This window comes from Scyliorhinus torazame, chromosome 17, assembly GCF_047496885.1.
Source record: "Scyliorhinus torazame isolate Kashiwa2021f chromosome 17, sScyTor2.1, whole genome shotgun sequence".
Lineage (NCBI taxonomy): Eukaryota > Metazoa > Chordata > Chondrichthyes > Carcharhiniformes > Scyliorhinidae > Scyliorhinus > Scyliorhinus torazame.
The window spans coordinates 180,393,803-180,420,699 of record NC_092723.1 but is presented as its reverse complement, the minus strand read 5'-3'; the positions used below and the strand labels follow the sequence as shown (position 1 = coordinate 180,420,699).

Below are 26,897 nucleotides of genomic sequence, written 5' to 3'. Positions count from 1 at the left end.
CGCTGACCGACCTCCGCGACCCATGCTGGCCGACCTCCACGACCCACGCTGGCTGACCTTCACGACCCACACTGGCTGACCTCCGCGACCCATGCTGGCTGACCTCCGCGACCCATGCTGGCTGACCTTCACGACCCATGCTGGCTGACCTTCACGACCCACGCTGGCTGACCTCCGCGACCCATGCTGGCTGACCTTCACGACCCATGCTGGCTGACCTTCACAACACACCATTACTGCTTACCTTTAATGCGACAGGTGAGCTTGCTTGGTCCTCACAATCTCACTTGCTTTGTCATTCAATGTTGTTTTTCTGCTAAGGACTGCAGCTGACGATTTAATTCTCGTTGCATCCTTTGAAAAACTCAAGAGGTTTCTCCTCGAACACTCCGTACTTAGTCTTCAAATGCCTTTGAGGTTTTGAGGGTTTTCAACTTTCGTTTGCCAGTACTTCCTTGCATATAACACACATGGGCTTTGCATCCTGATTTGCACTGGCAAAACTAACAATATTACTTCTCAAGAAATCATCTTTCTCCTGCTTTGTTCCGATTTCAGGTTCTTCTTAATTGTTTGTTCACCAGAGGCCCCGGATCGCTGGATACAGCTCACACCAGCACTGCTTTGTGCTGCTAATAATAGTCTTTATTAGTGTCACAAGCAGGCTTACATTAACACTGCAATGAAGTTACTGTGAACAGCACGTCCTTTGGGACTTGTAGGAGGGAACCGGAGCACCCGGAGGAGACCCACGCAGGCACGGGGAGAACGTGCAGACAGTCACCTAAGCTGGGAATCGAACCTGGGACCCTGGAGCTGTGAAGCACCAGTGCTACCCACTGTGCTACCGTGCTGCCCACACGTGGCGCCCAAATGACCGCTCGCTAGGTAGCCGGTTCGATCACAGGGGGTCCTCCCTGTTATGATGATTATTGGTTTCTCGGCAAGTCGCGGTGGCTTCGGGACTCGCCAATGGGAGCGGGCCGGTTAGATCAGAAAACGGTCGGTGCCCGGTGTGGTTCCCGATTTTGGACTTGATTTGATTTGATTTATTGTCAAACATGTACCGAAGTGAAACATATTTTACTGCGTCCGAGGGAACATACACAGTAAGTACATAGCAGACAAAAAGAATAATCAACAGAGAACATTAACAAATTGTACATCGATAAACAGTGATTGGTTAATACATGAGCAAGAACAGCATAGGGCTCTCCCGAGATCTAACTGGCTCGCTCGGATTCACTGTGCGCACAGCCGTTAGATCGCGCCCATTGATTATTTGGTACATCGTGACTTTGGGCAACTTGCCAGTAAGTGGGTGTTGCCGTTAAAGAGCCCAGGGATTTATTTTCATGAAGGTGGGTAACACATAGATAAATCTTGGCACATATTCTTCTGTTCAGTTACAGAGTGCAAACATTGCTCAGTAGTTACTTACCAAAAAAAAAAAGCTGTGGTTCTAAGATGGTCCAAGGAGGAAAATGCTGAAAGTGACAAATTTAATTTATTGGAGACATAAGAATGACCTTGTTTCACCTGAACTGAATTACTCCAGGTATTTTCAGTCCAGCAGACGAATGTTGCCTGATATCTGTTGAGTGATTCAGGAATTAATCTATCCTTACACTGCCTGCCCAGAATAGTTCAAACGACCAAAGCGAAAAACACTGAGGCTAGTATTACTCCCCAAGCACGTTCTAATGATTGCACAGGAACCAGTGCAAGAACCGTAATGGAAATATATGCAGTAGGTCAAACTGGCATTGTTAAAGTGAGCACGTCACCACAGACACGTCTAAAAGGCCTAGCAGGGAGTACAGCAGCAATTGCTTGTTGCTGTTATTTCCAAGATACTGCTGTCAGTTGCAGAAACATGTACTTGTGGCAAAAATAACGAATGTGTCCACTGATTATTTTTCCTTTTTTTCTCTTCATGGCAATTCTCTGGTTCAATCAGGTTTCTATTAAAAATGGCACTTTAACTCGGTCTGGTAGGTGCATGTCCATTAAGTCACTGTTTTCATCCCTCGAGTTAAACTAATCATGAGCTAAGGAGCCAGGGAATCTGGGGAGTTGGGGTGGCTTTTCCTACTGCCAGTGTGAACCCCCCTCAAACCCCATCCCAAATCTTGGCGATGGGGTTAGGGTGCAAAATTCAGTGGTTCTCTGGAGGCTTTGCTGGGGCACAGGCTGGCCACTGTGTGCACAGCACATGCAGAGTTCTGGCAGGAAAATGGCATTCATGGGGTCGCTCATGCGTGCTCTGGAATGCGTGCTATCCGTGACTTCACACAGACTGGCTGACCCAATGCCAGAAGATCAAATTTGGACCATGCAGGTCCCCAGGTAACAAATTTGTCAATCACCTGGCAAGAAATCCTGAGGCTGTAAGATGGATCAACTGGCCAAATTGAAGGTAGGGGCAGCAGGGTAGCACAAGTGGCTAGCACTGTGTCTTCACAGCGCCAGGGTCCCAGGTTCGATTCCCCCGCTGGGTCACTGTCTGTGCGGAGTCTGCACGTTTTCCCCGTGTCTGCGTGGGTTTCCTCCGGGTGCTCCGGTTTCCTCCCACAGTCCAAAGATGTGCAGGTTAGGTGGATTGGCCATGATAAATCGCCCTTAGTGTCCAAAAAGGTTAGGAGGGGTTATTGGATTACAGGGATAGGGTGGAAGTGAGGGCTTAAGTGGGTCGGTGCAGACTCGATGGGCCGAATGGTCTCCTTCTGCACTGTATGTTCTATGCAAGGAATTTTTAAGAACTTTTGTTATCGCAAGCGGTCTGGGAATACTGTTGGGTGTTTTTGCAGGTATTGTGGTGAGCTACTGCATTTGCCTGAAAATCTTGCTACATCCTCACAGAGATAGTTGGGTGATATAATAATAATCTTTATTGTCACAAGTAGGCTTACATTACACATTCCGGCGCCTGTTCGGGTACACGGTGGGGGGGGGGGGGAGAGAATTCAGAATATCCAATTTGCCTAACAGCACGTCTTTCAGGACTGTGGGAGGAAACCGGAGCACCCGGAGGAAACCCGCGCAGACACAGGGAGAACGTGCAGACTCCACACAGACAGAGACCCAAGCCGGGAATCAAACTTGACACCCTGGAGCTGTGAAGCAACAATGCTACCCACTGCGCTACCGTTCTGTCCGGTAATATGTGCCCTGTCTGCAAAAAAAAAAAGCTACAACAGCTATGGGGCGGGGAGGGCTTTTGCCTCTTGGTTTGCAGCATGACAGGGAAATGGAACAGAGGACAGTGTACCAACTTGGAGCTGAACCTCTTCGTCCTCCTTGACAGCAATGGGAGGCTGTTTGGCAGGTCAACCAGGACCCAGTGTATCTAAGTGTGCGCTCAGCACACTCCTGCACGCCACTCGATTGAGACCTTCATCTGCATCCTCTGCTGCAAAACCTGTCTGCAATCTTGATCTCTGTGAGCTGGCAACGTGATCGAGCATGTGCTGATCCAAATTCTACACTTGCCTCCAGGATGTGTCCAGTGTCAGCGGCTGGTGGCTGTGAGTGTGAAATTAGGTGACAGGGTCTCTTTCGTGTTATTCTCTCCCTCTCCTCCACCTTGGGCTGCTGTGGCTGGGTAGGCGGCTGTTCTAGGATGTCTGAAATCAAGACATCAGAAAGGAAAAGTGGAGAAGGAAGGGGGTGAGGTGAGAAGCAAAGGCCCGTGGCCATGCCACCAGCAACTTATACATCGTGGCAATAACAGGATGAGCTGAGAGTTGAGAAGGAAAATTAAGCAGAAAGATACCATCATCCCCAATGTTCTCAGTGATGCAGGATGACACGGGCTCTGTGGATGCTGGGCGTACGATGCGGAGAGCCATCTCTGTTGGGCACAAAAGATGCATGTGTCCTTGGCCCTGCGGGTTCTACTCTATTCCCTTCTATTGTGTGCCGTCATGTGCTTTAAAAGAGAGAAACAGGACATCAATGGATGTGTTGCAATGCGTCTGGATGATGTCACTGCCATAACTGAGTATTGGAGCTATGTGCAGGCGCTGGGAGTGTGTCTGGCAGCATTGGTGTGTGAGGACGCCAGATTGAGTTTCTGGATGTTAGGTTCAAGTGCCAGTGTGTCTTGATGGGTGAGCTTTTGGAGGGGTGGCGCATTGAGCCGCTTGAGACATTGGTGATGCAGTGGGTAGGGGATGTCACTGACCTTGACCACCCATGTGAGCCCGCGTCATCCAGCATCACTGAGAACATTGAGGATGATGGTATGTTTCTGGATTTTACAGACAACAAAATGAATTGGCCCAAATTTGGCATTTGGGGTATAAAGGACCGTGGGATGGGTAGAGGGGCATAGGTTGACATGGGGGAAATAAAAGATCATGGGGTGTGGGAAGATGGGCATAGATTGGCATATGGATTATGGGGGTGGGTAGCGGGACATGAGGTGGCATGAATACAGCACGGGAAGCGTGTGAGGCTGAGAGGGGGTTAGGGGTGAGGGCTGGAGTGCTGGATTTTGTTTTATTTACAGAAGGTCCAGATCACTGAGGCAGGCCTCTCGCACAGTCCGCCTAAGCACCGGGAAAGTCCTGTGGCTACCTCAAACTCTTCCTGCCGAGCAGCGGATCTGGCTCCTGTTGCACTCCCCCCCCCCCCCCCCCCCCCCCTAATCCTGGCCTCTCCACCCCCAGCACCAAACAAAAATAAGACCATTCAGGGCATTTTCTCCCAAGTTGGGTGCAGGGCCAGGAATGTTCCCGACTCAGAGCTCCTGACTCCAGAGCCAAAATTCAGGCCTCTATCTCCAATGATATATTCTAGTAACCTTCTCACAATTGATGTTAGTTGACAGGTCGGAGTGAATTGATTTCTCTCTCCCTCACTTATTAAATAACTGAGTGACATTTGCAATTTTCTGATCTAAACATAGGGATTCCTGAATCTAGAAACCTTTGAAAAAGTATAATCAATGTATTTGCAATTTTCTCACCAATTTATTTTACTACCATGTGGTAGAAACTATCATGTCCTGGAAACATGTCTATTTTAAGTGCTATTGTTTTATTTATTATCACTATTTGTACCTATCCAACTTCCAAAAACTTTTCAGGCCAAAATGTCTTCAATATACTAAAATTTGACTTAGAAAACTGCTGGTATTGATGCTTCTTGAAGGCATTTCATGATGCAATATCTGTCTGTTAAAGATGGCAATTTGTAAGTTTATTATCTTGCTCTTCTGCTTTGTAATATGAGTATTCAACTTGTCTTTCCTTGGGAAATTATTTAAAACTAAAATGGTGAGATCAGAACAGCAGGATAGTTAATAGACTTTGGAAGAATAGTCTTAAGTTTAACCTTTACTGTGATGGAGAATTTTATTTAATTGCACAGTGGAAGGCACCCTCTTGAAATCCCTTTTCTCTGAGGACAGGAATTGATTGGCAGCTCCTTGCGAACGCAGACAAATATATTCAGCCACTTTTTCGCTAGTTCAGCTGTACTGCTGCCAATATAAATCTTGAGACAGAGAATGAACTGGAGAATGAGCTTTTGGGCAGTTGTGACGTTGGTCTAAAAATGTTCTTAATTGTTTTTAGAATTTACTGCCCTGCAAAGGAAAATATCAACTCGCCCCTCTTAAACATACTTGGAGAAATGCACTTTTTATGTATTGATCAGTCTGCTAGAACACCTCACCTCTGGATAAGCCAACACTTACTTTCAGGAAATTACTCATATTTTATTACGATACCAGACCAGACCCCAACAGTGGCTAGGATACTGGATAGAACTCCAATATTTTATTTTACTTTTGTAAGACTGTGACGAAAGGATACGCCGTATTTTCATGAAGAAATTACTAACACAGTACTAAAATATCTTTAATATCACACCAGCTTACAATTACCCCTTAAACAATGCTAAGCAATCCAGTGAATACAGTGACTTTATTCCCATTCAAACAACAAAAAAAACCATCTCGGTTCTCAATCCACTGTTAAATGCAGTTAGCCCTCAGGAACACCTGCTTTACATAGATGTTCTTTGAGAACGAGACATCTTGTGCCACTGCTTTAAAGAAAAGATCCGAATCCTGTCAGAACCATGCAGAAACTCAAGCTGTATTTCTTCAGAAGTTGCTTCACCTTCTAATTACACGCTTCTGAGCTGCTTGGAAGGTAACTGCTAATCTAGCTACTGACATATCTTCTAAGTGAACTGAAATGCTTGCCTTCTGCTGTTATCTCCATCTAAAACCCAACTAACACTGCTGTTCTGAAAATGCCAAATATCATGACTCCTCCCAATAATTACATCATCTTACCAAGCTGAAATCTAATTAACTCCACAGGGAATCCCCTTCATCCAAACAACATTCCATTAGTCCAAGCTTTTTACGTTGCTTTCATTGCACCTCTGGCTCCAAAGCTTAGCTGGCTTCCAAACTAGGATTTATTTTAAAAACATGACTGCAGCAGTCAGATACTAATTCAGGCTTTTAATCCTTACTGTACAAAATACCTATAATACAATGGGTGCGATTCTCCTGAATTCACTCTAAGTGCTGCCGACTGTGGGGAATTGGGAGTGTTTCCCGCTGCGAGCATTGCTCAGGTGCCATTAAATGGCATTTCAAAACTTTTTTTGAGAGGGTTGGGTTTTGCCGTGGCCTTGAGAAGGGGGGAACGGACCTCAACTCACTGAAGCGCTTCCTAGAAAGAGCAGGTGCAGTGAACTCTTCAGAACAAAGAGGCAGCCTCTGTAAAAAAAAAACTGCTGTTAGAAAGAACACCTGCTTAAAAGAGGGAACACTTCAGAGCTTATGGACCCTTGCAGAGCTTTAAAACCCAGGCCTGTCAATCAAAAGGCTTGTAAAAGGCAATGGACTGTGAAATTCAATGTAAACAATGAAGTTCAAAGCTTTTAAGCCTCTAAGCATGCACAGAGGCTTCAAATAGTTAAAGGGGAATGAAACTGACTGAAAAAAAAGCACTTTAAAGGTTTCCAACACATTAAAGGTGTCATGAGAATGTTGCTTTAAGAAATGGTTAGCTGCTCATGTTACTGCAGTGATGTCAGAGTGTGGGTGGAGCTGAGCTCTGGTTCTGCTTTTTGGTTTCACTTTGAGAAAAGCTTGGGTGTGTCTGTCTTTTTGGTTTCGTTTTGCAGTGTGTTGCAGCTGAAGTCAGACAAAGCAGCTGTACTGTTGAGCTCTCTGCCATGAAGGACTATCTCTTGATCATTTGGTGAATTCAGACATTTAAATGTTTTCAGTATTGAATGTAAACCCTGATGTGCTTCTGTTTAAAGGTTGTTAAGTCTTTTGAATGTTAAAATGACAGCTTAAAGGATTACTTAGTGTTGTATTCTTTGGGGGTTATCTTTGAATTAATGGTTGCTAAGATATTCACTGTTTGTTTTTAAAAAGGTTAACTTGAGTTCATAGAATAAACATTGTTTTGCTTTAAAAAAAATACTTTTCCATTTCTGCTGTGCCACACCTGTAGAGTGGGCCGTGTGCTCCCCATACCACAATCTATTAAACGTGTGGGCCTGGTGAACTCCATGATACACTTTGGGGTTCTCTAAACCCTGGCCCATAACAATTTGGGGCAGCACGGTAGCATTGTGGATAGTACAATTGCTTCACAGCTCCAGGGTCCCAGGTTCGATTCCAGCTTGGGTCACTGTCTGTGCGGAGTCTGCACATCCTGCCCGTGTGTGCGTGGGTTTCCTCCGGGTTCTCCGGTTTCCTCCCACAGTCCAAAGATGTGTAGGTTAGGTGGATTGGCCATGATAAATTGCCCTTAGTGTTGGGTGGGGTTACTGGGTTATGGGGATAGGGTGTAGGTGTTGACCTTGGGTAGGGCGCTCTTTCCAAGAGCCAGTGCAGACTCGATGGGCCGAATGGCCTCCTTCTGCCCTGTAAATTCTATGATAATCTATGATAATTGGGGGCTCGAGGGGGATAAAAGTCTATCTATTGGATTGGCTTAGTGAACTTAAAGACAGTGAGAGGGTGAGCATATTGTGATTCCTTTTCAGGTGTGGTATTTTAGTTTAAGTAGGGTGTGTGTTGTGGACAATGGCTCTTTCAGAGGTTCAGAGGTTTTTGGGGGTGGAGACGGTCACACGCAGTACCTTACGGACGGAGACTAAAAGCAGACTGTTAGATTTGGCAAAAACATTGCAGTTAACATTACTTGACAAAATGCGAAAAGATGAGGTAATTATGGCGGTGGCTAAGCATTTAAAGTTGCCTGAAATACAGTCTGACACATTAGAAATGGCAAAGATCCAGTTGCAGATTAAGCAATTTGAACATGAAAAAGAATTAAAGCAGCTTGAATATGCAATGAGAGAAAAAGAAAAGGAGAGAGAAGAAAGAAACAAAGAAAGAATATCCTTAGCAGAACAAAAAGAAAAAGAAAGGGAGATACAGATCAAGAAAAAACATAAAGAGAGAGAGTTTGAACTTCAGAAAATGGCCATGAAACATGACAGTCAGTTAAAATTGGCAGACGTAAAGGGAAATGTACAGTTGGATGATAGTGATGAGGATAGTGAGAAAGAGCATCATAGCCAAAGGCTTGGTGGGGATCTATTTAATTTTGCCAAGCATTGCCAAGGTTTGATGAAAAGGAGGTAGAAGCCTTTTTCATTTCATTTGAGAAGGTAGCTAAACAAATGAAATGGCCACAGGTCATGTGGGTATTACGGATTCAAACAAAGCTGGTAAGTAGGGCTAGTGAAGTGTTTGCATCACTACCGGTGGAGGTATCGGGGACGTATGAGGAAGTGAAAAAAATCACCTTGGGTGCATATGAACTAGTGCCTGAAGCCCACAGACAAAGGTTTAGAACTTTAAGGAAAGAATTTGGTTAGACATACATGGAGTTTGAAAGGCTCAAACAGAGTAATTTCGATAGGTGGATAAGGGTTTGAAAATAGACCAAACGTATGAAGCTCTCAGAGAAATTATACTTTTGGAGGAGTTTAAAACCTCAATTCCTGATGTAGTGAGAACTCATGTGGAAGAACAGAGGGTTAAAACTGCGAGGTTAGCAGCAGAAATGGCAGATGATTATGAATTGGTTCATGAATCAAACCTTGGTTTCTGACATCAGTTTCAGCCGGTGAGGGATAGAAACTGGGGACATGAGAAATACTCAAGTGGTAGAGGTAAAGGTGATCTGATGAGAGATAATAAGGAGAGTGTACCTCAGATTAAAAAATAAATCCAGGAAGGTGGAAAAGAAATGAAAAATTTCAAATGTTTTCACTGTAACAAACTAGGCCGTGTAAAGTCACAATTTTTGTTATTAAATTGAAAAAGCATAACGGGGAAATTTATGGTAGCACAGTGGTTAGCACGGTTGCTTCTCAGCACCAGGGTTCTACGTTTGATTCTCGGCTTGGGTCACTGTCTGTGCGGAGTCTGCACGTTCTCCCCGTGCCTGCGTGGGTTTCCTCCGGGTGCTCCGGTTTCCTCCCACAGTCCAAAGATGTGCAGGTTAGGTGAATTGCCATGCTAAATTACCCTTAGTGTCCAATAAGGTTAAGTGGGGTTACTCGGGTTAAGGGGATGGGGTGGAGGTGTGGGGTTTAAGTGGAGTGCTCTTTCCAAGGGCTGGTGCAGACTCGATGGGCCGAATGGCCTCCTTCTGCACTGTATATTCTGTGTTCTATGTTCTAAGATACAGTGCTGCACATTTTGCCACAAGGCCCTGAATAGGGCAATATTCACCTCTTAAAAATGCATTTCCAATTTTTGGATAGGGCTTTCCAATTCTCACCATAGAGAGTGTACCACATCATCGTTGCTTTCTGCGTCCTGTAAACCTGGCACTGCAAAATGCGCCACAGAGAGAGATTGAGGAGCTAGACATCTCTTTGGATGAGGAGGACTTGGATGGGGATAACTTTGAATAGAGCAAGAATTTGGATGAACCACATGAGGTTGGCATTGCACGGGTGCGGCATGGCAGACATGCCTGTGACAACCTCATATCTACAAGATTCCAAGAGGAATAAAATGAAGACAAGTTTTCAAGTTCTCTTCGTAAAAAAGAGGAAGTAAAAACACTTAGCTGCTTTTCATGTGGTGAAGACCTGTCAATCATGACAAGAGTGTTTATAAACATTGTGGTTAGCATCAAAGCAGGATAATGGAGATGAATTCAAGCATGAAGGGAAAGATAAATAAACAATCCACCAAGCCGGTGTTTCTGGAGCAATAGAACTGCCAAATCACTGGCTAATTCAATGTATTGCTACGTGAAATTCAATGGGAGATCTGCATTTCAAAGGTGCAAAGGGATTTCTTACTCTTTGAAGTGTACTGGGCTTTCAAGGAAGCCTCTGAAACTTGTAACAGCTGCTGCTTTCAACATTTCTGTATGAGGCAACAGACATTAGGAAAGGGTAAGTGAAAAGTAGTGATTTTTCAGCCTACTGCCTGGACTGCTCTTCAACTTTCCAGCAGGGGGTCTCTGATAAGGGGTCTGCTGGGTGTCTCTGAGGGGGAGTCTGATGGGGAGCTGGTGGGGGGGTCTGGTGGGGGACAGGGGGAGGACCTGATGGGGGGGGTCCCTGTTGGGGGTCTGACGGGGGCGCTGATGGGGAGTTGGTGGGGGTGGGTGCAGTGGGGTTACACTCCTGCGTGTGTGCTGTGGAGGGTAACCCATGGTGGTGGGAGGGATGATTCCCCTACTTGTCAGCAGGAAGGTCAGTATTGGCATTGTGGCGGAGAGGGGGACCTACCACCAGACCTTGGTATCGGACTGCCTGCTCAAAATGTCGGCCTGATACCAGGATTCTGAAAGAACCCCGCAAGCTTCCCTCAATGGATAAATTTGCATGGAGTAGGGGGGTGAATCCCTCCTGGGCGTCACTCCTAGCGTCAGTGGAGACCAGGAGCGATTCGACTCCGGTGGGAGCACTCAGCGTCAGAATGGAGAATCCAGTCCAGCGTCTTCATCTGTGGCTTTATGGCAGCTTGCGATATTGTGAGCTTGTCGTTTCCAATCAATTTGCTTTTATACTTCAGGTTGTGCGGAGGGCAAATAAGCTGATCTCGCAGCCTTTCATCTGTCTCTGTGAATTTACATTTTCTAGCTGCATTTTTCAATCTTGCTTTGAAATTGTCAACAGGCTCACCTGATTCCTGCTTCAGGCATCAAAATTCATATCGGCAGACCAATGAGTGGATTTGGCTGGAATTGCGTGCTGGAGTTTTCAAACGTTTGTCTGGGTTTCTGCAGTTATCTCCACTCAGCTTTCACTTTTGGAAAGCTCCTGAATGTTAGCCTTCAATTTAAAAAAAAAATTCAAATGCCTCTATAATGTCATTTATCGTGGGTTGAAGCTATGTGTTTATTCCTACGGCGGCTACTTCATTTTCGCATGATTCACTCACTTTCTCTCTCTTTCCCTCTCTCTCTGGCACTAATTCAGGTTGATTTTTTAATCTAATTCAGCACTAAATTTGTTCAAAATGTTTGGATTTTTATTCACAAAGAACCTGCTGCCACCAAGTTATTTCTTCCAATTCCAACAAGTTAGAAATAGTCACAATTTACTCAAAATGCTGGAGCTTCTTTGAGCGCATTTCTTAATGCTCTTTATGGGGCTGATAGACTAAAATATTGTTACTTGGCTCTGACTGCAGTGCGGCAGTGAGAGTTGCACTCAGAATATATATGCACATAGAAATTAGAATGAGATTTGAGCTCTTTATGAATAATATAACAATATAACAGGACCTTTGATAATCAAGCCTAGCTCCCTACTGGGTAGCCATGATATGGAGATGCTGGCGTTGGACTGGGGTGAGCACAGTAAGGAGTCTTACAACACCAGGTTAAAGTCCAACAGGTTTGTTTCGAATCACTAGCTTTCGGAGCGCTGCTCCTTCCTCAGGTGAATGAAGGAGCAATGCTCCGAAAGCTAGTGATTTGAAACAAACCTGTTGGATTTTAACCTGGTGTTATAAGACTTCATAACTTACTGGATAGGGATTGCTGCGATGGACATTGGCCACATAAAATTTATCGGTTTCCTGAGAGGTACCGCTCTGAAATGTCATAGGAAAAATTTCTCCCAGACCCCCTCTGTAACTTCGGCAGGTGACTGGCCGAATAATCAGCGAATGAACCCAAATGGCTATTTTCATCTATTGACACCATGCTCTGAGCTGATACAGACCTCGTCTGTCGCTATGTTGCTGGGAAGGCGTAACTTTTCAGCCCTTGCTTAATTCTGGGAAGTATGTATGTCTCTAGCTGATGCTTAATTTTTATCCCCCAGTAATACATGATGGTTTAACCTGTTCACAGTTTGTACGAAGCAATCACCCATCCAGATTGGAAAGTCTAGTAACATCTTAGCTTAAGGAATTCAGGTTTTTTATCAACACATGAAGAAGATTCTTTCTCCCCTCCAGGTATTGTAGCTGCAAACTTGCTATAAACACCCACATAAGCACCGGATAACATGACCTTCAGCTTCCAGACAAAGCTCCAATCGTGGTTATAGATATAGAGCAAAGTGTATTGAATCCTAACTGCTAATAATAATACAAGTCAATCATTGCAACAGCATTCAAAATCTTGCTGCCGATATTGCTCCATCTCTCTTTTTCTCATTCTAGAATTTGCTGAATTTTACCTTCGCACGGCCAAATCCCTCAGGACCATTACATTACCAAGAATGAGAGTACATTCTGAATACAGTAAAATGGAACTGAGTTGGTTATTCATGAGTACTGGGACTGTGAGCTATATAAGTCTTTTCCAAGATGAGATTGATATGCAATATTAAGGTTTTAGATTCCCTGGCTATGTCGCAGACCGCCAATTGGACAGTAATTAGTCTCTGCGCCTTATTTTAATTGGTACATGGCCATTAAAACTTTATTAGGTCCTGTACCACCATTAGCAAGGCCAGACCAGTGACTGCATGTCATTTTTTTTGTCAAGCCATCTACCATTTACGAAACCTAGCCCCCCCCCCCCCCCCAACCCCCCCAGTGCCGGGGTGGCATGGTAGCACAGTGGTTAGTACAGTTGCTTCACAGCGCCAGGGTCCCGGGTTCGATTCCCGCTTGGGTCACTGACTGTGCGGAGTCTGCACGTTCTCCCTGTGGCTACGTGGGTTTCCTCTGGGTGCTCCGGTTTCCTCCCACAGTCCAAAGATGTGCAGGTTAGGTGGATTGGCCATGATAAGCTGCCCCTCAGTGTCCAGGCATGTGCAGGTTAGGTAGGGTTACGGGGATAAGGTGGGGGAGTTGGCCTGGGTGGGGTGCTCTTTCAGAGGGTTTGTGCAAACTCGGTGGGCCGAGAGCACTTGACAGAGTGGATACTGAATGGATCCTCCCTCTTATGGGAAAGTCTAGAACTATGGGGACACAGTTTAAATCTGAGGAGACTGAGATAAGGAGAATTGTTTTCTCTCAGAAAGATGTTAGTCTGTGGAATTGTCTCCAAAGAGCAGAGGAGGCTGGCTCTGAATATTTTCATGGCTGAGTTAGGCAGATCTTTGATCAAGTTAAACCACAATCAGTTCAGCCATGATCTTATTGAATGGCAGAGCAGCTCGAGGGTCCAAATAGCCTACTTCTGCTCTGAATTCTTGTCTTCTCATGTGTACCTTTTTATCCTTTTCTTTACTGCCAGAGGGACTAATTTTAGCTCCCAATCCACAAACGAGCACCATTTTGTCACTGCTCCATGCTTCAATTTAATTTCAAGCTGCTTGATTTTTTTAAAAAAAACATTCATTCGCGGTACGTGAGCGTCCCTGGCAAGGCCTCCATTTGTGGCCCCGTCCTAATCGTCCTTGAGACGGCATCGAGCTTGAATTTCTGCAGCCACAATGCTGAGGGAAAGGAAGTTCCAAGGTCTTGGTGCAGCAACTGCGAAGGAACAGCTTCAAGTTAGGAGGGTGCGTGACTTTGAGGGTGGTGTTCCCATGTGTCTGCCTCCCTTGTCCTTTTTGACGGTAGAGGTTGCAAGTTTGGAAGATGCTGCCCAGGGAGGGGTGGTGAGTTGCTGCAGTGCACCTTGTAGGTGGTACACCCTGCAGACACTGTGTGCCAGTGGTGGAAGGAATGATTGTTCAAGTTGGCGGATGGGGTACCAATCAAGGGGGGCTGCAGTGTCCTGGGTGGTGTCGCGGTTCGGGAGTATTATTGGAGCTGCACTCATCCATGTAACTGGAGAGTATTCCATCACCCCCCCCCCCCGACTCCTGCCTTGCAGGTGGGGCCAGACTTCAGGGAGTCAGGAGGTGAGTCGCTCACTGCAGCATTCTCAGCCTCTGACCTGCTTTTGTCGCCACTTTATTCACATGGTCCAGTAGGTACCATCACCACACAGCTAGCTTTTCAAATTCTTGTGGTTTGAATGGCTGAATTTAAGATTATCTCAGGTAGTGTCTGATGCACTATCAATTACGACGAGATGAGAGTAGAGAGTAATCGAGGCTTTATTACACAGAGATGTGTGGCCTCTTACAGCAGCTTACAAAATAGCTGCTGTTCGGAGAGCACACACTTTTATACTCTGCCTACTGGGCGGAGTCAGCAGGCAGGGATCTACCCCCGTACCTGTAGTACAGGGGCCTTACCGTAATACCCATATATATAACATAATACAATAGTGGTGACTACCACAGTGTCTAGCCCTTATTTGTCAGCCATACTTCAACACTGACACTCTTGACCCTGAGACCAAAGGTTGTGGGTCTCTTGGATGGGAGATTACATTGAGGGCCTGTTTCCCTCTTAGATGGATGTAAAGGATCCTATGGCTCTATTTGAAGAAAAGCAGCAAGAGTTCATGTGGCCAATATTTATCCCTCAGCCAACAGTCCGGGGAAGGGTTTAATAAAAGATCGGTTAGCTGTTGATGGGACCTTATTGTGTACAAACTGGCTGCTTTGTTTCCCCACATTCCAGCACCCATTTTGTTTCAAAATTATTAATTGGCCGTGATATGCTCAAGCGTTTCCTTTCTTTACTATCAAATGCACTCAGCAGCTAGAAATCTTTAAATGACGTCAAACAAAAGACCTTCTTATCCCAATTCATACATTATCATTGTTAGGAAATGGCATTCCCAAAAACGATTGTAAAGATGTGGATGACATGCCAGTAGTCAGAAGCGTAATATTCCGTGATATTTATCAAATATTTGAAATGGATCCCTACTAAAAATTTCATTTCTGCCGTGAGGGGCTCATGTGCAATTGATTGCCCAATGTGTTCTGCTCTTGTACCAAATGTTTATAAGCAGCTGGAACAAAGTTTTGCATCAACCCTTTTTTGCATGAAGACTCCATCCTTCAAACTGGATGTAACATTGTCAGCCCTGAGGCATTTTGGACCCAAGCTTGAGGAGCACTTTAAGTGCTGTCTTAATGTGATGCACTTATGGGTATGTGGAAAAGTAGGTAATTGCTGGGTCAAAATGGCATTCATGAGAACACACCAAGGTGGAACTTTCTATTATTCCAGAATGTGTAATATTAAGGTGTTATGCAGTGTTAACTCTCTGTGTATAATTCACATCAACATGCAGCTTGTCTGAAAACCAGTTGAATAACGTGTTTCCATTACGAATTGAACAAACTGGAGGTACTTTCGGTAGCGTTATATAGGGGAAAGACGTACATGAGGTGGCTCCCGCTCGGGTCCTGTTCTTTTTGCCCTTTTCACACAGTTTCTTGTGGCACTTTTGTTTAAAAACCCACTCATGTAAATGGAATAAGGTACCTACATGGAGGAAACGACCAGGAAGACCAGGGGGAAAAAGCTTGAAAGCAGACGTTTGTCGACCGAATTGGAGGCTTCTCAGGGGTTGCCAGTGGAGAGAATGGCGGAGGCGGCCTCTGTGACTCCGGCCACTCCACTAACGGCCGAGATGCTTACCAGCACCTTGGCGGTGGAATTTGGGAAGCAATGGCGGGTAGTGTCGGTGAATGTCTGCAAATCGATGGAAGAGGCCCTGGCCCCTATTCGGTTGGCGTTGAAGAAGACCAACAGAACAGAATAAAAACACATGGCGCCATGATACAAGGCATGGATGTATCTCATCTCAAGGCATTCAAGGCATAGAGACCAGATTGCCTCTCTGGAAGTGGAGATGTCTCTGATGGCTGAGACGAATAAAGCGCTGAAGGCCAAAGCGAATGAATTGGAGAATCGTTCAAGGAGGCATAATATCCATGTTGCGAGGTTGCCAGAGGGGATGGAAGGCGCAACATCCACAGAGTATTTTGCAAAGTTGTTTGGGAAGATGGTGGGAGGGGATAGACTCACATACCCTCCCGAGCTGGACCAAGCCCACCGTCACCCTGCCAAGCCCCGTTCCAACGAATCACCGTGAGCAGTAATCGTGAAGTTTCACAGCTTCCAAGAAAAAGAGCGGGTATTGAGATTTGCAAAGGAGCATCGCGACTACAAATGGGAAGGTCACGCTGTCAGGCTTTATCAGGATGTGTGAGCGGACCTGGCAAAGACGCGGGCAGCGTTCTACAAGGCCAAAGCTGCCCTGTACAAAAGTGGAGTCCATTTTGGGATGGTGTACATGGCGTGGCTATGAGTGACCTTTATGGGGAAAGACTATTTCACTGATGGAAGGAACCCTGAGGAAGTGGATTCTTTTGTAAAAAAGCATGGGCAGAGTGCGGGATGATTGAGATTTTTGAGGCTTTTTTGGGACGTTGAGGGTTGGGCATGTGGATATGGGGAATTGCTGCGGTTCCTTGTTCATGTTTTGCATTTCTTTGCTCTTGTGTGGGTTGAATGTTTCGCAAGTCGGACTTGGGTGGGGTGTTTTAATTCTATGGGGGGTGATTTGACCTATTTGTTATAACTGTTGTGAAAATTTATAGCTCCCTGTTGGAGTACTATGTGTCCTTTTTCTGTCAGCACTTTTCTTCACGCTGGGCGGAAGTCGCCCTGCTAGCTGAAGAGTTAGCTAACGGGAGTGGTGTGATGGGGGTTGCTGCAGCTCATTATATTAGTTTTGTTTTAGATAATGAGATTAGTGTTGTTTGTTCTTTTTGGGGTTAGGCTTTAGTGGATATTGTTCACCAGACTGTTTTTTGCATGTATATTTGGCTGTGGTATTTTTGGGGTGGGGGAAGGGGTACTTTGCTGACGGTGATTGCACATTTTTCTTTGTTTAGTGTTCGTGGTTTTAAAAAATACATTTTATTCAGACATTTGCAGAAGCAAACAAAACAAATGATAGCAGTTGTAAAATTATGCAGAATAAATAACCAACACCCATTTCCCCTCCGCCTGCCCTGCCTTCCCCATTTTAACCCCCTTAACCCCACCTCCCTCTTTGCTGACACCTCGATCCTCCTTAAAGAAGTCAATGAATGGCTTCCATCTCTGAGCGAACTCATCAAACGACCCTCTCAGGATGAACTTGAACTACTCCGACCTCAGGAATTCCGCTAGGTCGTTCAAACCCACCCCCCCCCCCCCCCCACCTCCCCGCTTTCGGCAGCTCCGAGTCTCGCTACCCGAGCAAAATCCGTCTCCGGGCTATAAGGGAGGCCAAGGCCAAGACAGCGGCCTCTCTCATTCCCTGGACTCCTGCCTGGGTCTTCCGACACCCCGAATATCGCTACCTCTGGACTCAGGGCTACTTTTACCCCCAACACCCCCTCGGGCATTACGTCCGCAAACCCCTGCCAGAACCCATTCAGCTTCGTACATGCCCAAAACACGTGGACATGGTTCGTGGGCCTCCCCATGCACCGCCCACTCCTATCCTCCACCCCCTCAAACAACCTACTCATCCTCGCCACTGTCATATGCTCCCTGTGGACTCCTTTAAACTAAATAGGCTGAGCCTTGCACACGACGAGGACGCATTCACCCTCCACACAGAGCCTCCTCCCATGCCCCGGCCTCCATCTCCCCCCCCCCCCCCCCCCCCCCCCCCCCCCCAGCTCCTCCTCCCACTTCCGCTTAATGTCCCCCACCAGAACCCCCTCCCAACCCATCAGCCCCTTGTAGGACTCGGACACCTTCTCCTCCCCTATCCCCCCCCTCGACAGCATCTTATCTTACAGGTGCAAGGGCAGCAACTCGGGAAAGGACGGCACCCCCCTCATCAAAAAATCCCGGACCTTCAAGTACCTTCAAAATCGTTCCCCCTGGGCAGCCCATACTCTTCCCCCAGGTCCTGTAATTTCGCAAAACTACCCCATTCAAACAGATCCCCGAATCACTCAGTCCCTGCCTTCCGCCACCCCCAAAACCTTCCATCCAGCCCCCAGGTGCAAACCGATGGTTATCACAGATTGGTGCCCACACCTAAGCACCCTCCAGTTCCAAATGTTGCCTCCACTGCCCCCATACCCTCCGGGCCAATAGCGTCACTGGGCTCACGGCTAAAACGCAGAGGTGCCGTTAGCAATGCCCTCAAGCTCGTTCCCCTACAAGGGGCCGCCTCCATCCACCCCCATGCTGACCCTCCCCCACTACCCATTTCCTAACCATAGCGATGTTTGCCGCCCAGTAGAAATTCATTATATTCGGCAATGCCAGTCCTTGTCCTCCCCATTGGACCCAGAGGAAATTTGGAAACGAATTGGGTTGATGCAGACGGGTAAAGCTCGTGGCCCTGATGGCTTCGGCATTGAGTTTCATAAGACGTTTATGGAACAATTGATCCTTCTAATTTTAGATATGCTCAATGACTCCCTGTCTCGGGGTTCATTGCCTGTTGCACTTGCGGAGGTCTCTATTTCCCTGATTCTTGAAAAGGACAAGGATCCTACGGAACGCGGGCCGTGTCGACCTATTCCGCTTTTGAACGCGGACGCTAAGTTACTCGAAATGTGTTGGCGCTGTGGTTAGAGTCCTGCCTCCCAGAGGTGATCTCGGAAGAACAGACAGGCTTCGTCAAGGGCCTGCAATTGTCGGCCAATACACATTAGCTAATAAATGCTGTTCTTGCCCCCTCTTCAGTACCCGAGCCGGAGGTGATTGTTTCCCTGGGAGCAGAAAAGGCGCCTAATTGGGAGGTTTGGATTTGTTCAAAAGTCTCTATCCTGGATTTGTTCTCTTTACAGAGCTCCCACTGCTAGTGTTCGCACAATGCTCAGAACTTGGGCAACTTTCCACTGAATAGGGGCACGAGGCAGGGAGGCCCGTCGTCTCCACTCCTATCTGCTTTTGCAATTGAACCGCTTGCCATAGAATCATAGAATCCCTACAGTGCAGGAGGCTGCCATTCGGCCCATCGAGTCAGCACCGACCCTCTGAAAGAGCACTCCACCCAAGCCCACTTCCCCACCCTATCTCAATGACCCCTTAACCTAACCGACACATCCCTGAACACTACGGGACAATTTAGCTTGGCCAATCCACCTAACCTGTACACCCTAGGACACTAAGGGGTAGTTTAGCACTGAGGTCTTTCAGCAAGGGGAGGGGCTAAATCGGGGAAGGGTGTCCTTGTATGCAGATAATCTGCTTCTTTTATATTACGGACCCAGTACCCACTATGGGTGAGATAATGAAGCTACCTAGGAGTTTTGGCTCCTTCTCTGCGTATAAGCTGAATTTGGATAAGAACAAATACTTCCCGGTTAGCCCCCCCCCCCCGCCACCGGGGACAGGAACCCATCTTTTCGCCTGGCCAGATCTAGCTTTCGTTATCCAGGTGGCCCACAATTGGGCCTCACTTCATAAATAAATTATTCTAGTCTGGTCAGTGGGGTCGAATTTGCTTTGCAGAAGTGGGATAACCTCCTATGCATAGCGGGCAGCATTGAGACTAAAAAAATGATTGTGCGCCCGAGATTTTTATTTATTTTTCAGTGTCTCCTCACTTTCCCCTCCAGTCCTTCTTCGTCAGAATTAACACATTAGTGTCCTCTTTCAACTGGTAAGATCCCAAGGATCTTTTGGGCGTTCCTCCAGAGAGGTAAACATAAAGTTTGAGCCAATTTATTCTTGGGCGTCCAATATTGAGAAGGTGCTGGGGTGGTTTAGTGAACGGGGTTCCATGTGGCAGTAATTGGAGCCAGGTTTTTCTGAGGGTTCCAGCCTCGAGGCGTTAGTAACGGCATTGATGTTGTTCTCTCCAGTGAGATGGTCCTCAAATCTGGTGGTGGGTGTCCACCCTGAGAGTTGGGAAACAGTTCAGAAAGCATTTTAAACTTTGTTCCATGAGGTTGCTGGTCCCGATCTGCAATAATCACCTGTTTTTGCCAGAGGGTTTAGACACGACATTTAAGTCATGGGAAGCGAAGGGTTTGAAGAGGTTTGGGGACTTGTTCATGGTTTACCAGCTTTACGGAGCTGTGGCAGAAATGTCAACTCCCCGGTTCCAATCTGTTCTGATATTTTCAGATTCACGATGTTTCCCTCTTTTCCCTTGGCATCGCCCTACTCCCTGTTCAAGAGGATTTTGTCATCGGCCGGGTGTGGTGGGAGCAGCACTTTGTGTATTTACCGCCAGATCCTATCAGCGGAGTCGGTTCCATTGGATGATGAGGTGTGGAACGAGGCTCTTCGCAAAATCAACTCTACTTCCTCTTGCGCTCGACTTAGTCTGGTCTAGTGTTCAAGGTGGCACACAGGGCTCATTGCCGAGGGCGAGGACGAGCAGCTTTTTCTCTGGGGTGGAGGACAGGTGTGAACATTATTCTCAGGGGCCGGCTAACCACACTCATTCGTTCTGGTCTTGTCCCAAGTTCATAGAATTTTCATAGAATCATTGAATTTACAGTGCAGAAGGAGGCCATTCGGCCCATCGAGTCTGCGCCAGCCCTTGGAAAGAGCATCCTACCTCAGCCCACACCTCCACCCTATCCCCGTAACCCCATCTAACCTTTTGTGGACACTATGGGCAATTTAGCATAGCCTATCCACCTAACTGCACATCTTTGGACTGTGGGAGGAAACCGGAGCACCCGGAGGAAACCCACGCAGACACGGGGAGAACGTGCAGACTCCGCACAGACAGTGACCCAAGTCGGAATCGAACCCGGGACCCTGGAGCAGTGAAGCAACTGCGCTAACCACTGTGCTACCGTGCTGCCCTGTGCTTCTGGGTCTCCTTCTTTAGCACCAGGTCAGAGAAACTTAATGTCGAAGTGGAGCCATGTCCTTTTTTGCCATATTTGGGGTATCAGGCTCACTGGTGCAGCGGACGGGGGTGAAGGTGGATGTCCTCGCCTTTGCCTCATTAATAACCTGAAGACGAGTTCCGCTGGGGTGGAGATCTTCTGCCCCGCCCAGTTCCTCGGCTGGTTGGGTGACCTCATGTCGTTCTTACATCTGGAGAAGGTCAAGTACACCATTCGCAGGTCGGTAGAAGGGTTCTACCTAAGATGGCAGTCATTCATTTCCTTTTTTAAAGAGATAGTCACCGTCAGTTGTTAAGGGGTTTTGTTTCATGTTGGGGGGCGGGGGGGGGGGAGTTAAGTTAATTGGGGTTCTCGATTGTTTATTGTGTTCTTTTTGTATTGTAACTTGAGTTAGCTGTTTTAGATTGTTTTGGTTATGAAAATGAAAAATGAAAATGAAAATCGCTTATTGTCACAAGTAGGCTTCAAATGAAGTTACTGTGAAAAGCCCCTAGTCGCCACATTCCGGCGCCTGTTCGGGGAGGCTGTTACGGGAATCGAACCGTGCTGCTGGCCTGCCTTGGTCTGCTTCCAAAGCCGGCGATTTAGCCCTGTGCTAAACAGCCCCAAATGAAAGAATTTCAATAAAAATATTTTTTTAATGAATTGAACAAACTGCATTTTACCCTGTTACTTTTCTCTCCATTGGGCAGCATAACTATCCACAGGGCGCAGCTGTAGTGACAGTAATGAGGTCAACTTTAACCTTATTGCAGTTGCTTTCTGTACCGCATGTTTTTATTCCTCTTAACATGTACGAAAAGATAAAATGAAACAATGCCGCAGTTGCCTCAGCATTTACCTTCGAGCATATCGCAACTGCGAAAGCAAAGGGTGTGAGAGATGTGTCGCCCTACAGATGGAACTGAACTCTTACTGCAGCAGTGCTCGAGGGGCAGGCATTGCTCCAGGTCACATTGCAATGAAGCTAAGCCTTTCTTAGCTTGTGCAAACAGACTGGTTACCGAGTATCGATAAACAATTGCTCGGACTTGGAATGATTTAGAATTTGTTATAAGAACTAGGAACAGGAGTCGGCCATCTGGCCCCTCGAGCCTGCTCCGCCATTCAATGAGATCATGGCTGATCTTTGTGGACTCAGCTCCACTCTCCGGGCCGTACACCATATCCCCGAATCCCTTTATTCTTTAGAAAGGCATCTATCTTTTTCTTAAAAACGTTTAAAGAAGGAGCCTCAACTGCTATTGATGGGCGAGATGACATTTAGAATGGATTGGTGCATTTAATGGTTCTGTACAATGGCTGAAAGGTAACAAGTGACGAGAGGACGTATATTTGGACCTGATAATTAAATCCGATGGAGAGGCATTCATTGGGGTCAAGGAATAGGTCACCTGGTTTCATGCCCGGTGAGGTTTTGATGCAAAGACTACACAGAGGTAGTCCTTATAATTTTAGGAGGTTTATGTAATTGTGTATAACACTGATGAAATAAGGTAACGTAATACCAGCAACTTCAGAAACAAAATGTAAAAGACATTTTGAAGCTAGGAAAGGGTTAATATTGGAGTCTTTAAGATGCTGTGTACCTCTCTGATTCTCTGCAGAGCCGCAGCGTGGCTGTATAGTCTCTGTATCCGTGCTGTAAGTGTAATTATGTTCGAGTAGGGCTCACTATCTCTCATCAGGGGGAGCTGTTGAGGCAGCAACTGGGCGAAAAATCCTACAGTAAACGTTCGAGCCATGTCACTCACTCTGAATTTGTTTGGACATGATTGGCTGCATCTCTTCTAGGAGCTTGTTGGCATTCTGTTGTGTAGATGTTGGCTGTTGAAGGACGTTGTGCAGTGAGGGCCTGGATCGGTACTGCCTTGCAAGCTATCCTCAGTGCCTTTGAGTGCCTGTGCTTCTGTCTGAGTGCTGGGAGAGGCAGAGAATTCTTGCCTGGTGTGTGTGCAGCAAGCTCAAGGTTGTATATGGATAGAAGCTCTCTGCTTCAGCTCATACAGGAGCAGGTCAGTATGTCTTTAGTCACCCCCCCCCGCACTTGGATCATCTCACTCTAGGGTTAATGTTTCATTACTCTGAATGTCATCACATATTAATGAATCACAAGTCACATCTTACATGGTCCTTTTGCGTTTTATTTGTCTGGCTGAATAATTAGCTAATATCAGTGCTGTGCAAACACTGGAGCCGAGGGAGCGAATGCAAAGATGCAGGGAAACAAGATGGGACTCAGAAAAATCAAAGTAAGGGGAAGTCAGGCAGCAGATTTTTAAACTGACAGCACTTTATTCAGAAAGGGAGAGGATAAGGAGAGGCGGGAAGTGCTGAATTTGAAAATGAGAAATTGGAAAAGCACAAAAAAATGAAGGGGAATGAAGGGGGCTGGATGCACTGTATTAAAATAACTTGGGAAGGGAGTGCGGAATAAGGGTTTAAGGAAAGAAAGGAATGAAAAAGAGAAAGCAAAACGGGGAATGCAGTGCAGTGACAGAGTGATGGAGAAAATCTCGGACAGGAGAACAGTAAATTGCAACTACTCATCGAGAGCAGGATGTGGAGTCACAAACGCTCACAATAATACTATTTTGGTGCTTCTTCAAATGGAAAATAACTCCTACTTTAACTAACAGGGTGGTTTTCTTGGAATTGAACACAAGTTAACAAAAACTTGCGCTGCCTAATACCATGGTGTCAATTTATTGTAACTCGAGCCCTCTTAATTTAGAATTCCCATAACATGTGTGTGCTCTTGTTTTGATTTTATCATATAGTCTATGCAGTGCATTTATACATTCCTGTTCCATATCATATACTATATAAAGAGGGTCATATTTACGATTATTTAACAAAACCTATCAAATACAAATTAGCCTAAAAAACCTGGAGGAAAATTTACTAAATGAATCTTTTAGCTATAGATTGAAGTTAGAGATGTTAAAAATCATTAATGTAGTCAATACGGATTAAAATGAGTAATTTATGCCGGGAAATGTGATGCTTGAAAAATGATTTCTTGAGATTGATCTTTTTGTAGGAATTTGTGATCTCTGAATTTTGGTGAATTTGGACACAATGTATTTTTGAATGCCTGATTATGCACCATACAACTCTTACTCTGCTAATGTGTGAAAAATGACTGACGTGTTCTGGACTGATATTTTTCAGTAAGTTATTGCATCAGTAGGCGGGCATTTCTGTACTCCAATCAGAGATATGCCGTTAAAGTCTATGTCTCAATCAGGAATTTTGTATCATAGGAATAATGAAAGTCCATTTGCCCAATTGTGTTTCAATGGAATGGGAATGAATGAAAAGTGATTTGGTTAATTGGATTTCCACATGATGGGAGTGAATGAGGTTTGATTTAGTCCAAAGAAATTTGATACAGGGTGAGTATATAAGGAACAATTGGACCTATTGAAATCTTTTATAATGGAAATGTTGGGGAAATGACTTGGTTAATTGTAATTCTGTGTAATAGAAATGAAGACGAAGTGATCATTGGAATTTCTTTCACTATTGTATATTTATTCTTGGGACGTGGACATCATAGACATGGCCAGCATCCCAAGTTACCTTTGAGACAGTGGTGTTGGCTGTCTTCATGAACCTCTGCCATCTCCAGGATGACGGTGTTGCGACAATGTTGTTAGTTAGGGGGTTCCAGGATTTTGAGCTGGTGACGATTAAGGAACAGCGATATATGTCTAAGGAGTGATGGTGTACGAGGAACTTGGAAGGAAACTTGGAGTTGGTCATGTTTGTCGTGTTGGGTGTTCCGCTATACAAATGAACCAACACGGTTGTAGATGGTACAACTCTGTTTTATTACTCTTGATAACAACATCTGTTAACTCATGGCTGTGGTTCGTTCTTTACCCGTTAACCTGTGGACCCAGCCCTAACACTATCTTAGAGAGGCACTCAGCACATGGTGTATGTCTGAGCGGCACGCTGTGAGCTCTGTGCTCTGAGCTATCTCCTGCTGGAATGCGCAGGAACTGAGGTGTTCCCTGTTTTATAGTGCGTGCGCTCCCACTGGTGGTTGTCTGTGATGTTGCGTGTGTGTTGATTGGTCCGTTGATCTGTCCATCAGTGTGTGTGTGTGATTGCACCATGATATGTTTATATGAATATCATGACATCCCCCCTTTTCACAAGGATATGTGCCTATATGGTAATAAATATTGGTGTGTACTGAGTGCAGCTGAATATGTGTGTGCAATATCTACAACATGTACATGAGGCTAAACTATATACATAGGAAGGTGTCAGGTGCAACAGAGCAACAAGGTTGTACCACAAACAAAACAAGTGCAATCATCAAATATCGAAAGAGAACTCCTGAAACGACAAAAAGAAAAACACATTAACATTGCTGCATAACAATTCAGTGAGTCCAATGTGCAAACAGGCTCATAAGTCCAGCCTAGTAGGTGGGCGACGAATCCGGGTTGACCGTCTCAAGGGTGGGTCAAGATCCACCGGCTGAGGAATGGGCCTGGCCACTGGCGATAGAGGAATAGGCATAGTGGCAGGAAGCTCCACGAAGTCGACATCAGGGACAACAGGAGGGCGTGGCACCGGTGCATGATCACGTAGCCAGTGTGGAAGCAGCCGAAGGGCCCGTTGATTACGCCGGCGAATGGAGCCATCAGGCATGCGAATCAGGAATGAGCGGGGAACCATGCGGTGGAGAACTTCAGCAGTTGCCGACCAGCCATCCTCTGGAAGGTGTATGCGGACGTTGTCTCCAGGCGCCAGGGCAGGAAGATCAGTTGCCCGAGTGTCATGAGCCACCTTCTGCTGAGCACGCTGCTGTCGCATCCTTTGCAGTACTGGAGCATGGTCGGGTTTAGGAACATGACTGGACGGTGGTCCTGAGGGCGCGACCCATCAACAGCTGGGCTGATGAGAGGCCCGTGGACAGTGGGGCCGAGTGATAGGCCAGCAGGGCTAAACAGAAATCCGATCCGGCATCAGCAGCCTTGCAGAGGAGCCGCTTGACGATATGAATGCCCTTCTCCGCCTTTCCATTGGACTGGGGGTGCAGAGGGCTGGACGTCACGTGTGTGAAGCCATACGAAGCGGCAAAAGAAGACCATTCATGGCTCGCAAAACAGGGCCCGTTGTCCGACATGACGGTAAGCGGAATGCCATGGCGAGCGAAGGTTTCCTTACATGCTCTGATTACAGCTGATGATGTCAAGTCGTGCAGGCGTATGACCTCCGGATAATTTGAAAAATAATCAATTATGATGACGTAGTCCCTGCCGAGCGCATGAAAAAGGTCCACACCCACCTTTGCCCAGGGGGACGTTACCAAATCATGGGGCTGAAGCGTCTCAGGGGGTTGCGCCGGCTGAAACCTTTGGCAGGTGGGGCAGTTGAGCACCATGTTGGCGATGTCGTCGCTGATGCCCGGCCAGTACACAGCTTCTCGGGCCCTCCGCCTGCACTTCTCAACCCCGAGATGGCCTTTGTGTAATTGTTCGAGGACCAGCCTGTGCATGCTGTGTGGAATCACAATCCGGTCCAACTTTAGGAGGACACCGTCAATGACGGTCAAGTCGTCCCGGACATTGTAGAATTGTGGGCACTGTCCTTTGAGCCACCCTCCCGTCATGTGGCGCATCACACGTTGTAGAAGGGGGTCAGCCGCTGTCTCACGGCGAATACGGGCCAGACTTGCATCATTAGCTGGCAGATTGGCTGATGTGAAGGCCACATGCGCTTCGACCTGACAGACGAACCCTCCCGATTCGGGCAGTGTGCTCACT

General features: G+C 46.4%; 1 protein-coding gene across 4 annotated transcripts in view; it reads left to right on the top strand.

Moving 5' to 3' along the window:
* The first annotated feature begins 22,771 nt into the window (after window positions 1–22,771).
* The window catches only part of rhbdl1 (rhomboid, veinlet-like 1 (Drosophila)), a 333,009-nt gene continuing 328,883 nt past the window's right edge, over window positions 22,772–26,897 (top strand). The window contains exon 1 of one of the 4 annotated variants that reach the window (XM_072481756.1): window positions 22,772–23,123. In XM_072481756.1, coding sequence (XP_072337857.1) covers window positions 22,929–23,123 — 195 coding nt within the window. In that variant the 5' untranslated portion in view covers window positions 22,772–22,928. The remainder of the gene's footprint in view (window positions 23,124–26,897) is intronic. The other 3 variants (XM_072481757.1, XM_072481755.1, XM_072481758.1) reach the window with 3 other exon arrangements.